Source organism: Salvia miltiorrhiza, chromosome 3 (genome assembly GCF_028751815.1).
Source record: "Salvia miltiorrhiza cultivar Shanhuang (shh) chromosome 3, IMPLAD_Smil_shh, whole genome shotgun sequence".
NCBI classification, from domain to species: Eukaryota; Viridiplantae; Streptophyta; class Magnoliopsida; order Lamiales; family Lamiaceae; genus Salvia; species Salvia miltiorrhiza.
Window position 1 is genome coordinate 49,104,679 of NC_080389.1, and position 15,666 is coordinate 49,120,344.

Here is a 15,666-nt window from a genome sequence, read left to right on the forward strand (position 1 = left end):
GCCTATCTTTAATCAAGGGCAACAAAGCTCCAATTCGGGTTGGAGAGCTCAGCAGCAGAACTACACTCAAGCTTATCAGCAGCAGCAGCCCCCGCAGTATCAGCAGTATCAACAGTTCCCTATGCAACAAGGGAATTTTCAGCAGCAACAGCAATACCAGAATGCCTCCCAACAGTGTCAGAAACAAGCTCAACCGCAGAAGCCGTCTCTCGAGGACACCATGCAGTCCTTCATGGAGATGACCAAACAGAACATGGAGTCTCAGAGTGCTACCATCAAGCGCCTCGAGACTACAGTTGGGCAACTTACAGGAGCCCTAAATTAGCTGCAGCAAGAACAGCCATCTGGGAAGTTCCTAAACCAGGACAAACAGCCGCGTCAAGCTCATGCCGTGGCGGTAATCAAGGAAACTACCCCAATAACCACGGGGAAATGGAGAAGCAGAACCGTGCAAGCAATCAAGGCAACCCAATGCCCTAGTGAGCCACTGCCACCTGTCACTGTTGCACCAGACCAACCACCACCCAAGCAAGGAGATCCAGGTAGCTTTATCGTTGATACTAGCTTAGGAGGGGTTGAAAAGGTCTTGGGAATGCTTGATTTGGGCGCGGCAGTCAATTTGATGCCGCTTGATATTTTTGAGAGGTTGGGAAATAAAGAGCTGAAACGCACGAACATTAAGATAGAACTAGCTGACGGCTCCATTAGCAGCCCACGAGGCCTTGTCGAGGATGTTGAGGTAGTCGTGAGGGGGATTAGTGTTTTAGCTGACTTTGTTGTACTTGATGTGGGAAAAGGGATTAGAGGCGAGAATGGGCATCTCGTGCTACTTGGCCGACCCTTTATGGCTACCACCCATACTCGCATCGATGTGGGTACGGGAACTGTAAGTATGGTAGGGGTAGGTAGAGCGGTAACATTCTCAGTTTTTGATAAAAAACCTACTACCCCCACTTCCTTAATTCAAATCTGCTCTTATGTTGAAACATTTGATGCTTTGGATGAGGATTGTATTGTGCAGGAATTCCTTAATAAGTTTCAGGAGGAGGACGAGATTGTGGAGGAATTCCTTGCTACCTTGCAGGATGAAGCTGACATTGAGCAGGAATCTCTGGATAAGCTGCACGAGGAAGGTGATATTGAGCAAGGTTTTCTGTGTGCCTTGCTCCTAGAAGAGAAGCTTGATGAGGTTGGGTCATTCAATCTCGTGGGATGTGTAGATAGAGGGCCATCCCAGGATACGAGCATGGAGGACTCATTTGGAGGACCCGCAGCTGCAATTCAAGAAGATGTGTTTACAAGGGCGCTAAGGCAGCTGGATCTTCAATCGGATTTTGGTTAAGGGGTTCTCTTAGTCGGGCTGGCGACTTAAAAACTAGCGCTGTATGGGAGGCAACCCATGTTTTCTTGCTTTTTCTTGTTTCGTTTTTCTTTCGTTTTGTTTGTGTTGTGTTTTGTTGCTTCTGCTGTTTGGTGCAGGTTGTTGCGTTGGAGACTGCTTGTTCTTTGGATAAGAGAGAGGCAGACATCGTGGGACACTACAGACTCACCACTGGATCGGTATTTAGGGAAGTTTCCTCTTTCACCTCTCTTTTTGTTTGCACTGAGGACAGTGCCAGATTTTAAGTGGGGGGGGGGGTGTTTGTTGGTTTTTGTAAATCCTGTGGGTGTTTTTCTTGTTGTATTCCTGGGCTTTCTTGTGTTGGGGCGAATGGTCCCCTTATCTTGTCTTCTTGCTTGTTTTTAAGTGCATCGCATGTTGATAGTGATTCATTGGCGATTCTGGATTGTGTTTGTGTTGTTTGTTGTCCTTGTCTGTCATGATTGATTTGTTCCCAACATGGTGTAATTAGCTTAAGGTTTTGATGCAACACCCTGCTGAGCAACTCTTGACGTGATTTGTCCGGTAGATGCTAGGGGGAGTGTCTTCAGTGCAATTTTCTAATATCTTTCTGCTGTGCTGAATTGTTTGGTTGGTTGTTGAGTTCTGATAGCTCTGGGTCTCTGCTCCTCTAATGGTTTCATTATGAGCATGGGAAACCACATGAGAATATTTTGGATCACCTCCAAAAGTTCAATCTCGTGAATTATGGCCCATCTATTAAGAGCGAAAATAACTTGACCCAAAAAAAAAAAAAAAAAAAAAAAATGAACGAATGTGAAAAAGGAATGAGTTATGATTGTAAAGGAAATTGCATTAGGAAATTCACCCCTAGCGGAGAATCGGGTCTGATCGGATTGAGTTGTATCACCTTGTTGTTGCATTTTTAAACCTTAACTTTGAACATCTGATTGGGGACATTGATTTCTTGAAGGACTTGGATTGGGTTGTGTTTGCTTGGTGAGGAGAATCGCTTGTGGATTTTCTGTCAATGTTGTGATTGTTGCTTGAGGACAAGCAAGGATTTAAGTGTGGGGGGGTGTCTATATAGCAACGACAATAGTATCACACATTGACCACATTATTTGATTATTTCATAAATGATATACTAAAAAAAATAGAATATATATCAATAAAATTGAAATAAATTAATTAATAACTGAAAGAAATTGCTGCCGAAGGCCTTCACCTACTCATCGAACGAGCTGTGAATTATCAGCTATTCCATCCAGCTGTGATTGGTAAAGAGGAAGTTAAAATCTCTCATCTCCAGTATGCAGACGATACAATTTTGGTGTTCAATGATAAGGAAGAGAATGCGACAGTAGCGAAGAAAATCCTCAAGCTTTTTCAGTTCCTTTCTGGTCTAGCTGTGAACTTCAATAAAAGCAGCTTGGTGGGTCACAGGATGGGGGATGAAAGACTATCAAGGATGGCGGATATCCTTGAATGCAAGATCGGAAATTTGCCTTTCAAATACCTTGGAATTAAAGTTGGGGCTTGTAGTAGAAGTGTGGTTGAGTGGAAATTCATGGAGGAAAAAATTAAAAAGAAAGTGACCGGATGGAAGAATCGAAAGCTCTCCTTGGCTGGGCGAATTACCTTGGTGAAGGCGGTTTTGCAGGCGATTCCTATCTACCAACTCTCCTTTTCGTTCATTCCTAAGACAACAGTGAAGGTGATTAATTCAATTTGTGGTAAATTTCTGTGGGGGGGGGAGGGGGGGAATGGGGACTCGGATGCAATCTCGTGGGTGAAGTGGAGTGATCTATGTGTCAAAAAAGAAGAGGGTGGTCTGGGTTTTAGGAATTTAGAAGGTTTTAATTGTGTGTTGGTTCTGAAATGGATTTGGAGGTATCTTGGGGGGAAAGGAGTTGTTGTGGGCAAGGGTTGTGAGATCGATTCATGGTGACTTGGAGTGGGGAGAGAAGGGAATGATGTGTGTTGGATATAGAAACGGAAAAGGAGGATGGTGACCGAATATTGTGGCTAAGGGGGGGGGGAGCGAGTGGTGGGTGGTTCTGGGATAACCTGACTAGAGAAGTCGGGAATGGCCAGACAACTCGGTTTTGGTATGATAGGTGGGCTGGCGAGAAACCTTTGCGGGCTGTTTGTCCGAGGCTTTTTCACTTGGGCCTTAATAAAGAAGCAGTTATCGGGGATTACGGGAGATGGGAGGACGGGAAGTGGATATGGGATCTTAAGTGGAGGAGGGAACTGTTCGGGAGAGACCTTGGGGAGCTTAACACTCTGTTCTCGGCCATTTCTTCTTTCTCTCTGAATGCAGGAATGAAGGACTGCTGGAAATGGAAGGCTTTTCTACGAAGTCGGCCTATGCCATCTTGATGGAGACCTCGACCGAAAGCTCCATGTCGGTCATTGCCAAGAAAGCTTCCTACAAGGTGTGGAAGGTTCCAGCGCCTCACAAGTCAAAGATTACTGCTTGGAGGCTTCTTAAAAATAGACTCCCGACTTGTGACGAGCTATTGAAGAGGAATATTCCGATTGTGATCGAGGAGAGCTACTGCAGTTCGTGTGTAGCAAGCTCGGAGACAGCAAATCACTTGTTTCTCCTTTGCCCCAAAGCGGGGATGGTCTGGGATGAGATCTAGAAATGGCTCGGGATTTGTACGGCTCGTCCTCAAGGTATCATCCAACATTTCTTTTCTTTTTCCAATTTGGGTGGCCGAAAGAAGAGCTGTAAATTCCTTAAAGCACTGTGGATTTGTACTATCTGGCTTATTTGGAAAAGGAAGGAATGAAGGTCGTTTTGAAGGCAAGGTTTGGGAGATTCATCCTCTTGTTCAAGAGATTAAGAGTCGACTTTGGAGTTGGAATAAAGCTTTTAAAATTATTGAGCTGGACGTGAGTCTCACTGTTTGGTGCTCGGGTGATTTGTTTTTGATGTAGCTTGTCCTTGTGACTTCTGAACTTTGGTACCTCTGGTACCCGTTTTATAAATTCAATTTTTCTGATAAAAAAAAAATAACTGAAGGAAATTGCTATAATTGTGAGAATGATATCTCCGTGTTAACTACGTTGTTCGATTAATGAATTCGGATGCACAACTCCTGAGTCCTGATAGTCTGACACGGTCCTCGCATCACGATAATATTATACCATTGTTTCACAAAATGATATATAAATAAGCAAACATGTGCAGGGAGAGGTTCAAATAAGAACCACTAAATAAAATTAGAACGGAGAACCATTTTAAGCCATTCGATCATCAAGATCTACGTACGGTGGATGCATCATCTTGGTGAATGAATGCAGATCATGTGTTCGAATCCTGAAGGGAACAAAAATTTTATTATTTTCGGATGCATTAAATTTAATAGCGAATGCATTAATTTATATAGCAAATGCATTGATTTTAATGGTTCTTATGTTCTCACGATAAGTGTGATTCTCATTATAACTGCACCCAACATGTGCATTGCCAATTATATAAGAATTTTTAGAACTCAATTGTCATAAAATTTTATTAAAGTATCACTAAGTTACCACGTCCCTATTATTTTATATGATTTAATTTTTTTATAGTTATATTTGTCTTTTCAACTATAATTTTGTATTTTGTATCTCTATGTTTACAATAATATAATTTATATTGAATTAAAATTAGCTAAATATAGATGATAATGAAATTAATTAAGTAATTTATTTTTTTCATTTAATAATTCAATCATAATATGTCTTAAATAATTTATATGAATAAACTGTTATTTGTAGGTTGACAAAAATAAACAAACCAATATTATTAGTTATATTATTGGGAACATCGATAATGAAATAACTATGATTTATATTTTTAAAGAAATTTTTATCTAAATCATTTCGACTTAGGGACCAAAACCTATACAAAAGCTCATGAAAAATATAAGAAAACGCATTAATCACACGATTGAATTAGTTCAAAATCATTTATGTGATTGGGTTTGGCAGCTTTAGCTATAGATATCACAATTTTTAGGAACATATCGATATAGTAATAATGTCACAATTTTTAGGGAGGGATGAAGTAGCTAAAATTTTACTTAATGCATGGGCTGGGCCGGGTCGATCATTTTTGGGCTTATAAACACTAGACCTAGTCCGCCTAGACCAAGTCGGGCTACATGCAATGGGCTAACTTACTGAAAAGCAAAGTGGACTTGGGCTTTATTGAATCTCAGTAAATTGTAATTTCGATGGTAAAATAAACTTATTGATAGTCTCCAAAAAACATATACTCCCCCGTCCCCAAAATAAGTTCCTCTTTGGGGACGGCACGGGTTTTAAGGAAAAATAGTAAAATGTATTGATAGTGAAAAAAAATATGTTATAATTAATATTGAGAGTGGTGAAAAGGTGAAAAAATGTTATAATTAGTATTGAGAGTGGTGAAAAAGTGAAAGGTAAGAATAAATAAAGTATTATTAGTGGTGGCATGGGGTAGTTGTCAAAAAATGGAAAGAAAGAAAGATGAACTTATTTGGGGGCGTCCCAAAAAGGAAAAATAGGAACTTATTTCAGGGACGGAGAGAGTATATATTGAGGAGCCTTAGTCCAAAGTAATAAAATTAAGACAGTAAGGGAGCATTTACTTTAGAGGTTAGTCTAGATAAAAATAAAGTTTAATCACTTGTTTACTTTGATCGAGTGGAACATTGAGATATCTTAAGGCCCTTGATTATTTTTATCATTTAAACTAATTTTGCTTGATTCTCATCACATTGAAAGGGTGAGATCGAAAAAATCCTACTGATCTTGAGGATAAAAATTAATACTCAATCATGCAAAGTAAACGGTCCTAAAGAGTCTCTCTTTCAAGAGGTCAAGCGTGTGTGTTGCATTTATTTGGATATTAATTTATAATATTGTTACTTAATTAGTTAATATACATATGTATTTTGTATATTTTTTTTTTAAATTAATTAGTTTGATCTCGCCACTTCATCTTATCAGTATATGCCAAACAACCGTCACAATAGTAATAAAGAAATGAGAGAAATAATGGAACCCATTTTTCTTGAGTTGGGAATTAATTTCCCAATCAATTTAATACATACATATACATATGGCACTACAGATTAGGGGAAGAATTTGTCTTCTCACGTTTAATCTCTGGGTTCCACACTTGATTCATACAAGACATGATGATCTCAACTCAAACATTATTGCTATATTTCTCAGAAGTGTGTGGTTTGCACGTGTGAAGCATGTAATTGCATGCTCCCACAGCCTCCCCCACAGTCAAGAAGATCCACTCCTGCCCCAATGTTTCCAGAAACTTCGATTTGTCCAGCTTCTTCATCACCTCTGCCACCGGATTCACCAGCACCAACTGCTCCAAATAAATCAATTTAATTAATTCTACGAAATTAAATAATCCTAATTAATAACTATTACAGAACTTACCTTGAGCCCTCTTCGATCAATAATCTTCTTAATCTCATCCATCATGCTAATCCCACTTGTATCAATGTTTCCCACAGCTGAAAACACAATATTTTTAAAAATCAATTTGAATTTTTTGGTTTCCAAATTTCAGTATTAACAAAAGAAATATACTTACCACTCATGTCGAGCACAACGTACTGCAATCCGATGTCACCGGAGGATTTGATCCTTTCTTCTTCGTCGTCGATCCATCTCGAAATCCTGAAGAAATTGGCGAGAATTAAGAGCGATGATGAATTGAAGAAGCATGTTCATTTCCTAAAATGAAAGAATCGGTTACCTCTCTCTCAAATAGTTGGAGTTTGCAAAGTAAATGGGAGCGTCGATTTCAAGAATGAGAATGCCGGCCACACTCTGCGCGTGCTGATAATGATCCACGTTTCTGTAAATCTTGGAATCGGGAAGGTTTCCAAGAAGTAATGTTCTTGGCCTTGCTACGAACAGCAGAACTCTCATTATGGAAAGCCCAATCTGCCATCATAAAGTTTAATATTAGTAAATAAAATTCTTGAAAAAAATAAAATAAAACATATGGTGTAGGGGGCTTGCTTACTGCAAGAACCAGTCCGATCTGAATGCTGCCGAAGACGACGCCAACGTAAGCAGTGATGCAGACGAGGAAGTCGAATTTGTCGACGTGCCACAAATGGATGGCGGCCTCGTAGTCGATGAGGCCGAGCATGGCGGCCATGATGATGGCGGCCAGCACCACCAGCGGCGTGTAGTGGAATAACGGCGTCAGGAATAGCAGCGTCGCCATCACCGCAATCGCCATTACTATGTTCGACACCGCCGTCTTGCACCCCGCGTTGAAGTTCACCGCCGATCGCGAAAACGGCCCTGTTTGCATGCATGCCATCCATATATCAGATTTTTCAACTTCTAGGGTTTAGGGGTGCTTCGGCCCACCCCAGATTAGGTGGAGTAATTATTTTACCTGTGGTAAGGTAGCAAGAGGTGCAAGAACCGGCAATGTTCATCATCCCAAAAGCGATCATTTCTTTGTTGCCATCAATGTGGTAATTCTTGAACATCGCAAAGCTTCTCCCCACCGCCATTCCCTCCTGTTAAACCATAATATATATAAATAATTGTTTTATTATTATTTCATCATGTTTATGTATATATGTGACGAGATGTTAAATTCAAATTTACAATATCATCCAAATATGTAATTAGACAATGCATATATATATAATTAGAGCATAGCATGATTAAGTAGATTTGACAACTAAAGGAGAAAATTAATTGATTAGATTGGCCCAAAAGATAAAACCTAAATTTGCGGGCATCATTAATATTTGTCATTTGTCAGATATCCAACGTTGCTATCTAAATTATTAACCCTCGTCACATGCATATTCATAATGTCATCTCATATATTTTAGATAAATTTTTATTGATATAGAAGAATTAATAGAGAACTTTAGTTTAGAGTGCTACCAACAGTCGAGTTGCTATCTTGACGCACTATGTTACTATGCCATAAATTGGGACCATTTTAAAGCCATACCACAAAAGCCACAGCAAAGACGAGTGGTCCAAATAAATAAACAAATAAAAGGAAACCACGTTCTATTTATTCCATGACGAATATATCTACTGCTGCTGCCATTTCATGTATATGTCGTAGCTAATACGATTATACAAAAATAGACGACAAATACCACACAAGATAAAAAAAAAAAAAATAGGAGGTTGAGATACTTACAGCCATTGAAATAATTCCCGTGATGATGCCAGTCTTGATTGCTGTGGGCAGATATCTTGAATCGAAGTTGAGATCCATAAATGAAGGTGGATTTATCCCTTTCTTCAAATGTCCTATCTGCATTATTTCAAAAAATAATTGAGAACATTAATTTGTCCTAGACATGTCCTCGCACATTGCCAAAATTCAACAAACCTATAATATTATTCTTACCTATATAGCTTCCTATTTAAATTAATTAAGTTGTCATCATGTGTCATAAAATTACTATATGCACGGAACTCGATGCAAGAATTATTGTCGATATACATAAAAAAAAAAATCATTTTTGAGATACAAAATATTTCACGACGAAGTCGAAGACTAACCACTTGAACTCCATGCTTTTCAGCATGGGTGAGATACACAAGAAGGCTTCCCAATATCACAGATGTTAATGGAGCCATTGCCGATATCCAGAATAGATTTGGCCTCTTCTTGCTCTGCATTATTATATAAAACAATTGTTACAATTTAATTTATTAATTACGAATTATTTACCTTTCAAAAAGTGCAGGGAAAAGTGGGACCGTGACATGGCTAGCTACTTGATTTCTTGCCAATAAGAACGAAAATAAGTAATTTTTTGACTTGACATTCTAGCTACAAAGATTTCTAGAAAAAGGGTTAATTATTAAAGTTAATCTTGATCAACTTTTCTTCAGTCGGGTTTGAATATGAAAGTTTAATTAAAATTTGTGAAGGCTAAAACAAACTTTTAGTGAAGAAAATTATTGGAGAAACTGGCTGTGTGGGCCCTTCTAGGAGATCGCATGATTCTTTTTTGCTTACGAAGGATTCCCTTCATTCCTTGACTTTGTTGTCCACTAACCATCTTTAGAAATATACTCCCTCCGTCCACTAATTCAAGACCTAGGAGGCAAAACACGAGTTTTAAGAAAAAATATATTTTTATTAGTTGGGTGGAGAAAGGGACCCACAAAATATATTGTTTATTGGTTGAGTGGAGAAAGGGACCCACAAAGTATATTGTTTATTAGTTAAGTGGAGAAAAAGTGTATTGTTTATTGGGACTCACCAATTAAAATATGAATAAAAACTTACTAAAAATAGATAGGCCTTGAGTTGGTGGACGGACCAAAAAGGAAAGTAGGCCTTGAATTAGTGGACGGAGAGAGTATTTTTTAATTTAGTATACGTGTATCGGTGCGACGGTAGAGTGATCAACGATTAAGATTTTTTTTTATTATTATTATTTTGGAAAATCAATCCCATCAATAATCTTCATACACAAAAGGATAAAACAATGGCATGATAATCGTATATACTGCACAAAATGAAAGAAATTGAATCTCTAAGTTGAGAGAGAAACTTACAAAGTATCTCGAAATTAGGAGGTAGAAAAGGAAAACAAATCCCAATAGAGCACTTTCCCATCTCCACTGCAAATTACCAAAGCCACAGTGAGAAAAAATAATTCTATCTTACAGCACCAAAATAAAAACGAGTATATTTTACACATATAATTAATATGTAGTGGTGAAATAAAAACGAATCACAAATACCACGAATGACCTCGAAATTGTCAATTGATGGATGTACACGGACTCATCTAAATCATGAATAATGTGGGGCCACTTTATAGTATTATGATAGATAGATAAATAAAAGTGATATTGATATTTCTAGAAATCAAAAGTCATTTTCCTGGGCCGCGACGTGCAAAGTGAATATTCAATTTCAACACAAAATGATAAATATATGTGGCAGTAATCAGATATATACATATATAGACAAGTGATCCGATAGGTTTTGTGGCTGACAATGGTCAGAAATTAAAGTTGAGATAAGGAGATATGTCTAAATTGATTTTTCTAAGAATAATTAAGCTAATTAATTAATTAAGCAAGATCCCTCAAATTAATTATCTCCTACCGGACAAGAATTAATACATCAAAGATTAGCTCGAATCTGTATTTGGCACCAATTGTTAATCTAATTAAGGAATTATTATGTACGTGTGTAGACACAGAATATATTCACTCCACCCATTAATGACAAAAATTAAAGCTAAGGTTAGTGCTATAAGCAGTTATCACTATTAATAGTCATTGATGCTCGTATAATAAGAATATGTTTAGTTTATCCAAAATCATGTAATCACTTTATACCATCACAATTAAGAATTTCAACTCTGTCTCAATTATACAATTTATACTCCATGTTATATATAATATAATCTATTAATGCACGCTACATGAATATTGACAAAAATCAAAGTTATTGAAAATGTGATAGAAAAAAGAGAATTTAGACAAAATAATCCCCTCTGCCAAGGTTCCTCTTTATTCACCAACCCAATAAAGAAAGCAAAAGAAGGAAGAAAAGGCAAAGACTATTTTTCACTATAAAAATGGTAACACACATATACTAGCAAACATTTATTTTTGAATTACAAATTCCATTCACACAAGAAATATGGACATACTAGTACTAGTATATAATTGAGGAGAGAGAAAATAATTTATCTATTTTTGTTGAAAAAAATACCTGGTGAGTTTGGGTGAAAATAGAGTGCAAGACGTCGATGACGTCAGTCTTGTGAGTAAAATGTTCAAGCCCTAAAACGCCTTTCAATTGTTGAAGAATCACCACCGTGGCAGCTCCTGCCATGAACCCTACTATCGTTGCATGCGACAGGAAATCCACTATGAATCCTAGCCTGTCACAAAATTATTCCTCCCAAATTTAATTTGATTATATTAATTAAATATGATGCAGCTAAATCACATGGCTTAAAACATATGATATTAATAACATGATATAATTACCTGAATATTCCCATGGCTGTCTCAAAGAGGCCGGCGAAGAAAGTGGCCGTGAAAGCAAGATGGAGGTAAAGCTGCGGATCTTGTTGCGGGTCCACCACGCCTCCCAGCATCGAAGCCGTCAGCAACGACGCCACCGCCACCGTGCCCACCGCCAGGTCCCTCGAGCTCCCCATGACGGCGTAAATCAACGGCGGAACGAAGCTCGAATCTATCATATTACATATCGCAATATATGTCATGCATTTAGCCTTATAAATAAAATTTGAAATTCAAAGATAGCGAAGAAAAAAGAAACTTACAAAGGCCAAGAATTGGCGGCAAGTTGGCGAGCTTGGCGTAGCTGATACCCTGCGGAATGGCGAGGCTGGCAATGGTGATTCCGGCGATGAGGTCGGCCTTGAAGAACTCGAGAGTGTAATGGCGGCCCCACTCGAGGATGGGAAACACGTACTGCAGGCCGAGGAGGAGCCGCCGCCGCGGGGGCTGGTTCTTGAACTGCCGGAGGGGGTCGTCCGGGAAGAATGTCTCCTTCAGAGTGTTCTTTAGAGATTTCGAGAACGGCTGCGGAGGCGGGATCTCCACGCGCTGCCCGCCGCCGCCGCCGCCGCCCACGTGATCGCCGCTGCCCATACTATACGTTTGTGTTTTTGGCTTAGGAGAAATGTTCAAGTGTTTCTCTTCCTTAAGTGTGTGGGTTTGAGTGAGAAATGGTAGGGGGGTTTATATAGTGGTGGATTGAGTGTTTTGTGGGGCCACACACACTAGAAATTGATATGAATGTTTTGAAATAAAATGTTTGTCAAAGAGTGGTTGTTTTTTATACTCTCTCCATTTGTTCATGTTGGTAGCATAGATTTTAATAAATATTAAGTGAGTATATTATTAGTGAAAAAATAAGCTCAATTTTATTAGTGACAAAAGGGGCCAAAAAAAAGGAAATGTACATTCTTGTGAAATATATCAAAATAGTAAAAAGTACACATTCTTATAAGACGGATAAAATATTATATATAAAGGATGTTGCTTAAATTGATCATAGTGGCAGGGGAGTAATTATTTTCATTAATTATTTATCTTAGTCTAGGGTTTTATCATATATGGAAGGGAAAGTTCGTATCAATATCCACACACTAACTCTCATGAGCGTGTTTTTACCTCTCTTCCCAAAATCCCACATTTTCAAAGTGTGCGAAAAGGGAATGTTGACAAAATTTGACCGGATCACTTCGATAAATGACCTTGTTCTTGGATTCTACTATCTCGTGTTTTTCATTTCAATATATTTTGCTTTATTTTATTTTATTAGTATATATACACTGTTTGTTAAATTATTAATTACCATATGTAATAATATATCAAGCGACAAATACGTATATTCATTGTTTTTTGAAAAAGGTATACTGGCTTGAGCATGTTTAATATAGCCTAATCGCTTACGTTGTCACACTTTGTTTTAGTGCCAAATCTTTCAACGAGAACCTTTATTCCATTTTTTTTGTGTTGCCATCAAATTTGTTATTTTTGAATAATAGTTAGTCTAAAAATAAAAAATAATTCTAAAATAATCAACGCTACTTAATATTTAATAACTAATAAATTGAAACTTTAGAAAATTATAAATTATAATTATATCATTATAACCTTAACAATTAATCATTAATGAAAATAAAAATTGAAAACTAATAAAAAATGTATTGTAAATCCTAATTAATTATGATCAATCCTAACTAACAAGTGTAAAGTCAAACCAAAATACAAGAACTTATAAAGAAGTAACATGTTACAACAATATATATGTATATATGCCCTTGTATTTTTATGATTTGTTATGCCCATGCTTATCACATTTGTACAATGAAATTCATCAACCATATAATTAATACGTACGTATATAACTAATTCAAGCATATTAATTAGGTCAACAAAAACCCATCAGAATATAAGTTCTCTTTCTTTATAGTCTATCCATACAATATCCTGCACATGCAAAAACAAAAATTTCGATCGACTCTAACTTGATTCTGCATTATAAGGATCTCATACAATGAAAACTAATTATCATCAACCAATATTATTCAAAATTCTCCACTGATTCCTTCAAGAGATGAATTACCGGCAAGAAAATCCTGTAAAAAAATCAGCATCTTTATCTATACAAATAAATAGTTATTTATTTATTTTATTATTATATTATTATATTATTTTTGCCTGTAAAAATACAACTTTTTTGGCATCTTCCAAGAAGTGGAAGCAAAGTGCTGGTAGCTCACGCATGATCGTATCTTCTAGGTCGGCAGCCTTGCTTCTACAATATGGCTGCCTACCAACGTGGTCGATTCTTATTGGAGGACAGTTGCGACAGCCAATCAGCGTCCAACACTTGTCATTTTCCAAAATGATTGTGTATTTATAAGGTTCGATTTTTATTTGATTACTTAGTTAAATTAAGGGTGGGTACATGCTGTGATGGTGTCATCTGATCAAATGGCATGCTGGTCGAATAGAAAACTTGAAATCATTAATGAATAATTAATGCAAAGTTATAGTTTTTGGTGGTAATGAAAAAATCATGCCAATTTAGGGGGTTATAATATATTGCTCGGAACCTAACGGTTGGGTTCAAAGCAGATATTTAATTAATAATTAGCAATACCAAATAAAAATTGAAGTTGACGATGCGCTGACAACCAATTAAACGTTTCCAAATGTTGCAATTTTGTGACATCCTAGCTATATGATCAGTCAAACTCCGAATTCATGTACGCAATAAAGAAACTAATACTACAGCAATTAATGGAACTTCAGTTTGTTTGTTGCAAGAGTTTTATTCGATTTTCCATTTGTGCCTATAGTTTCAAAGAAAACCTCTACGTTAATTTGGCCGTACTCTTAGACTCTTAGTGCATTTACAGTTACTATTTCTAAATAGTGCATTTCATTTATAACTACTATTTTATTTGATTAGAACATTCACAATGGGTCCCCAAGGGTGCGACATTCTGTGTGTGAACAGTGAGGTCTCGAGTTCAAACCCCACTGCTTCCCCTCCCCAATTCCCCCAAGTAAAAAAAAAAACATTCACAATGGAATAACTTTATACTGTAAATTATCAATTAATAATTTTCAGTTTGAATCCACTATAATATGTTAGTTACAAATTACACTAGACTAAGAATCTTAATCTAGTGATTACAAAAAGGGTTAATTGCATATAATATCACGAACTTTGTCCGGAATTCATTTTACCCACGATCCTTAAAAATTTCATTTTTTATCAAATACTTTGACATTTGTTCAATTTCCCCACGATTTTTTTTCCAATGACCGAAAATATAACATGGCAGTGATGTGGATTTAATTTTACACGTAACACTGACGTGGAATATGTATGAATTTTAAGTTACACATATAATATTAAATAATAATAAAAAAGCCCTAATTTCTTTTAATTGCTCCTTTTTTTTCAAGCAAAAGGAAATTGATGTTTGCTTTCAGTTTGCAGAATCCAGAGTCGAAGAGTTCCTTTCCAGACCAGTGTGGAAGTCTTCGTGTACTGGTTTTCCAAATCAGTGGTGCCGATTGCTCGCTCATATACCTCATAATTAATCTTCGTGTTTTCAGTCTTCCAAACCAGTGCGCTGATTGATGGCGCCGATTGTTGGCGCAAGTGCTTCGCCCATTGGTGGCGCTGATTGCTGGCCGGTGCTTCGCCCGGCAATACGCCGATGTTTCAACCTTTGCTACTTGTTTACACCTACAAAAAATGAAATTAGAGGGAGAACCAAAAGAGATGGAAGAAGAAGACATCTTGTAGGTTGAAGAAGAAGAAAACGAGATAGAAGAAGAGGGAAACTAGATGGTGCGATAATACTGCAACAGGAGGAAGAAGAGGGACACTTCTTTAATTTAGGAACTAGGATTTTAATGTTTAAACTAAAACGCAGCTTTTAATTTACCGGCATGACGTGTGCCGGCGGCGAGCCACATCAGCGCCACGTTGATTCCGATTGGAGGGGGGGAAATCGCGGGGAAATTGAACACATGTCAAAGTATTTGATAAAAAATAAAATTTTTAAAGATCATGGAGAAAATAGATTTCGGGCAAAGTTCATATGCAATTAACCCTTACAAAAAAATAAAATAGAAATTCCTTCTAACCTATCGACACGCTGATGAGGATAAAAATATGCATCCCTTGAAACTAGGGAAGTTAAGCCTAATTCACCGTAGACAGCGCTGTTTACCACACCGCGGCCCTGATTTGTCGGATTCGGCCCTATCTTGAAGATTCCTACATA

At 37.4% G+C, this 15,666-nt stretch overlaps 2 protein-coding genes across 2 annotated transcripts in view; both read right to left on the minus strand.

Moving 5' to 3' along the window:
• The window catches only part of LOC131016333 (uncharacterized), a 609,307-nt gene that overhangs the window by 192,093 nt on the left and 401,548 nt on the right, over positions 1-15,666 (minus strand). The gene's annotated exons all lie outside the window — the stretch shown is intronic.
• Positions 6,369-12,076, minus strand: LOC131016312 (sulfate transporter 3.1-like). The gene is made up of 12 exons (XM_057944990.1): positions 11,668-12,076; positions 11,369-11,576; positions 11,088-11,259; positions 9,914-9,979; positions 8,906-9,019; positions 8,538-8,654; positions 7,764-7,890; positions 7,380-7,666; positions 7,107-7,297; positions 6,942-7,027; positions 6,785-6,861; positions 6,369-6,710 (listed from the first exon to the last, which is right to left on the minus strand). The coding sequence occupies exons 1-12, from the start codon at positions 11,996-11,998 to the stop codon at positions 6,534-6,536; spliced, it is 1,953 nt and encodes a 650-aa protein (XP_057800973.1). The 5' UTR covers positions 11,999-12,076; the 3' UTR covers positions 6,369-6,533.